The sequence below is a fragment of the Cicer arietinum genome, chromosome 7, assembly GCF_000331145.2.
Source record: "Cicer arietinum cultivar CDC Frontier isolate Library 1 chromosome 7, Cicar.CDCFrontier_v2.0, whole genome shotgun sequence".
NCBI lineage: Eukaryota > Viridiplantae > Streptophyta > Magnoliopsida > Fabales > Fabaceae > Cicer > Cicer arietinum.
Genome location: NC_021166.2, coordinates 11,669,835 through 11,674,337, shown reverse-complemented (window position 1 = coordinate 11,674,337; position 4,503 = coordinate 11,669,835). Strand labels below are relative to the sequence as shown.

General features: G+C 36.8%; 1 protein-coding gene across 1 annotated transcript; it reads left to right on the top strand.

Moving 5' to 3' along the window:
- On the top strand, window positions 1-3,764 carry LOC101496696 (putative glycerol-3-phosphate transporter 4). The gene is made up of 3 exons (XM_004508898.4): window positions 1-1,344; window positions 2,383-2,922; window positions 3,187-3,764. The coding sequence occupies exons 1-3, from the start codon at window positions 393-395 to the stop codon at window positions 3,222-3,224; spliced, it is 1,530 nt and encodes a 509-aa protein (XP_004508955.1). The 5' UTR covers window positions 1-392; the 3' UTR covers window positions 3,225-3,764.
- The last annotated feature ends 739 nt before the right edge of the window (window positions 3,765-4,503 follow it).

Genomic DNA, 4,503 nt, shown 5'->3' with positions numbered 1-4,503 from the left:
TTAGTCTGCGATCCTGTGGTACGACGATAAAAAAATGGAAAAATGTAAAAATAAAAATTTGACGGTATTTGAAGAATGAAAAATCTGACAATATCCAGGTGTCACCGGCGTAGTGTACGGTGAGGGACGGCCGAATAGTTCCTCACCACCCGTCACAAATTCCACGTGTCACTCCATTATTTAACCAGTTTTTGCCACGTTTTTCTCCACTCTCTCATGCCTCTCTCCCCCGCGATTTTCGCGTTCCCTCTCTCTGTATCTATCAAATTTGTTTCTCCCCAAAAAAGCTTTCAACTCTACAATTCTTGTGCAATCTCATGATAGCTTAATTCATTAATCACACCTCCACAATTAATTAACTAATTAATCGAAATTAATATTAACAATTACCAATGCCTTCTTCTTCTACAACAACAACAACAACGAGAAGAAGAACCCCGCCCGGTATTCTTCTACTAAGAAACAAAGAATGGAACCTTCAAACATACCGTTACACGGTTCTATTAATAACATTCCTCGCCTACGTTTGCTACCACGCTTCACGAAAACCAACCGGAATAGTCAAAAGCGTCCTCTGTCCCGATCCAACAAGAACCAAAAACAAAGGCTGGTCCCCATTCAACGGACCCGAAGGAACTTCCAAATTAGGCGAAATCGACGTAGCTTTTTTAGCTTGTTACTCTCTTGGAATGTACGTAGCAGGTCACTTAGGTGATTCCCTCGACCTTCGTATGTTCCTAACAATGGGAATGGTTTTTAGTGGAATCTTCGTTGGTCTTTTCGGAATGGGTTATTTCTGGAATGTTCACGGATTTTGGTTTTATTTAACAATGCAAATGATTGCTGGGTTGTTTCAAGCAACAGGTTGGCCTTCTGTTGTTGCGGTTATTGGGAATTGGTTTGGGAAAAGAAAGAGAGGACTCATAATGGGTGTTTGGAATGCTCATACTTCTGTTGGTAATATAACTGGCTCCCTTCTTGCTGCTAGTGTTTTGGATTATGGTTGGGGTTGGTCTTTTGTTGTTCTTGGTGCTGTGATTATGGTGGGTGGTTTTGTTGTTTATTTTTTCTTGGTTGCTTATCCTGAGGATGTTGGCTTTTGTTTTGTGAATGGGGATGAAGAGGCTCAACTGGTTAAGAGTGTTGGTGTTGGTGGTGGTGTTGTTGTGGTTGAAGGAAGGAGGGAGAATAACGGTGAAAGGAGTGGTGGGAGAGGGAAGAGTATTGGGTTACTTGAAGCTTGTATGATACCGGGTGTTATTACTTTTGCTTTTTGTCTTTTCTTTGCTAAGCTTGTTGCTTATACTTTTCTCTATTGGTTGCCGTTTTACTTGACTCAGACAGGTAAATCATCTCTCACCTATATTATTAGCTTCTACCTCCTAATCGCCTTCCTAAAATTGTAGGATGTTATCAATTTAGTTCCAACATTGTAGGAGGAGAGTATAAACAAGTTAATTTAGTGTTTATAGCATAAAAAGTTATCATATACTAGTAAGTGTTTATTTATATGTTATTTTTATAACAAAAGGTAAGATAAAATAAAGTCAAATAGTTTGTTATAAGATGTTTTTATAAGCTAACCTGTAAAGCTTATGGAAACAAGCAGCAAATAGATTATTGATATATGTCATAAGTTCTTCTAAATAGGTTTACAAGTGCTTATGCCACTAAATAAGCTCAAATCAGCCGATCCAAACGGGTCTCAAGTATGATCAAAGATACTCAATACCATACATCATTTTGAAACTTTGATAATTTCAAGGATCAGGTTGTTCAACTCTATAATTTTAGAGACCAAATTGGTGATTTACTCTGTATTTATTAGATAGTTAATTGAAACTGCATAATTGACCAATTTTTGGGTTGTGTGAATAATTTTGGAAGCTGGGATGTACTAATTTTTTTAGGGATGGTTAAATACGTCATATTCAAGCAAGCTCTTTCCATTTCTAGTTCTGCTTCAACTTAGGGGAGTTATAGATCACCCAAGCTTTTAGTCACTGCTTATTTGTTTTGTCAGAAACCAAAATCTGAGTGCTAAATTGTTACACACATCAGTAACTTACAGAAGCACGTTGATTTACTAACGTTTTAGCTTTCTATAAATTATCACAATTTAAATTAAATGTTGATATATGTGATCCAACTTGAAGAGCTAATGGTTTTCAATATTTATAGTTACATGTTAGTATGTTACAGTCACAGTCGGATTGATAACCATGCGTCCCTAAAACATGTTCAGTTTGGTTCATTTCATCTGTTAAAAAACCAATCAAAACATCTGCTGCACCATTTTCTGTTCAAACTGCACTAATTTTGTAAACTCCATCGGTCATAAACCTTTCTCTGCCATAAAATCTTTTAATTTTCATGTTGCAGAAATCGGCGGGAATTACATGTCTGTTAAATCTGCTGGGAACCTATCAACCTTGTTCGATGTGGGGGGTATTTTTGGGGGAATACTTGCTGGCTACATGTCTGATAAACTCAGTGCCCGTGCTATAACCGCCGCCACCTTCATGTATGCAGCAATTCCTGCAATGCTTTTGTACCGATCATATGGAAATGTTTCTATGCACGCCAACGTCGCACTTATGATCGTAACTGGATTATTTGTAAATGGACCCTATTCACTTATCACTACAGCTGTCTCGGCTGACTTGGGTACACATAGTTCTCTCAAAGGAGATTCTCGCGCTCTAGCTACGGTGACTGCTATTATAGACGGTACCGGATCAATTGGTGCGGCCATTGGCCCTCTTCTTACAGGGTTCCTGTCAACAAGGGGATGGGATGAAGTTTTCATGATGCTAATCTCGGGGGCTTTTATTGCTGGTCTTCTTCTGTCGCCTTTGATCTTAGCCGAAATCGCAGAGAAAACTGGTAAAACTATGCCCAATGGACAGCAAAATGATGGAGGTAAGTATTAAATCTGTCAAAAATATGGTTTCTTTTTAACTTTGAAGAAGTTCTATAATCAATTACATTGTTGTTTTACCTTTCTAGTTTCTTCTGTGAATCTAGTACCAAACCGACACATGCGATTACATTGGACTAATTCATTTTCTCAAATTATAATCGGGGAGTTATAGATAGTAACTAGCATTGAATTTTGAACTTTGTAATTTGTCTATCCATCTTATCCTAGTAATGTTTTTGACATACTCGGATAATTTTTTTCAGATGCTGCATCTCAACCGCTTCTGGATGAAGAAAGGTGACACTGATCGGGACATCACGAATCATCAAAATATAGTGTCTTGTAAATTATATATGAGAAATTTGTAAGATTTTGTTAGTATTCGCTGACTTTAGCTTGCTGCGCCATTTCATTGTTCATATTTTCAATGATGATGATATATGTCTCAGCTGATAAGTAAGTCAACCAGTAGATTGCATCCATTTAGTTGTCTTTGTCCATACTCTAGAGAGTTCCAGAGGGATTCATGGCTCACCATTGGTTGGGGATGGAACAATATTCCTTTCCATGGTTATTCGACTTCCCCGGGAAAACATGTGGATTCATGGATCGCATGTTGAGACAGTTTTCTTCTCGTGTCACATTCACATTGTAAGAGCCTTTGTTTTCAATTTTTGTCTGCAGCAGGTTATTAATTAGGATTTACAACTAACTTTCTATCTTGATCATAATCCAAATCCTCTCCACCCATCTCAAACCTTGTTGATATTTAGAAGAAAAATGTTCCTCAATTAGACTTGTAAATGCAAAGATGAAGTAACTAGATAATTAATTTTTGGTACATGCTATAGCTATGAGCCTATGATGCGTGTGTTGTACTTTTGTTTTTTGGCTAATTCTGCTTAATGTTTGAATAGTGAAAAGACACTAGACAGTCATTTTTATTGTCTTCATATTTGGTACTAATTTTTTCTCAATAAATTATGTTTACTATTTCGAAGTGTGAGCTCTACTTGTAGAGTTCTTTGCATGAGAATGTCATTGTCACCTTGGACTGTATGTGTTAGCATGTTCTTAAGTGGCATAAGAGTACTATTTATTGAAATCTAATGGATTCTCAAATCAAATCTATATGTTTGTGTAAATTGTTGTTTATTTTATTCATGAAGTCATAATGGATTTAATCTAAATTTTGCTTCGGTGCATATCCGTTTTCTTGTTGCTGAATAAATGGTCATAGATGGGGCCCTATGGAGATAATGGGTCTAAAGTTTAGATTTAGATTTGGAAAAAAACAAAGTGGATTGACACATAACTTGAAGGTGGAACATGACTAAATTGATTTTTCTTTTCCTCTTTATATTGGCAAATTAAACGAGAGTGGGAAAAAGAAAATTGAGTGAGTGACACAACATCCTCCAGTGCAACCCAAATGAGAGTGACATCCACCTGACCTGTTTTTCACCCGAATGGACAACGTCATAAGAAAGACATCAAATGGTCATTAAGAAGCCTAATTTGAGAACAAAATTATTAAGTAGGGTGAAATTAGTTAGATTTTGTTTAATTTCGGACCATCA

Excerpts from the sequence above, each read along its gene's own strand:
- LOC101496696 (XM_004508898.4), top strand. The coding sequence starts at position 393 with ATGCCTTCTTCTTCTACAACAACAACAACAACGAGAAGAAGAACCCCG. Across the intron at positions 1,345-2,382 it reads GTTTTACTTGACTCAGACAG|AAATCGGCGGGAATTACATG; the intron begins GTAAATCATCTC and ends TTCATGTTGCAG. Across the intron at positions 2,923-3,186 it reads TGGACAGCAAAATGATGGAG|ATGCTGCATCTCAACCGCTT; the intron begins GTAAGTATTAAA and ends AATTTTTTTCAG.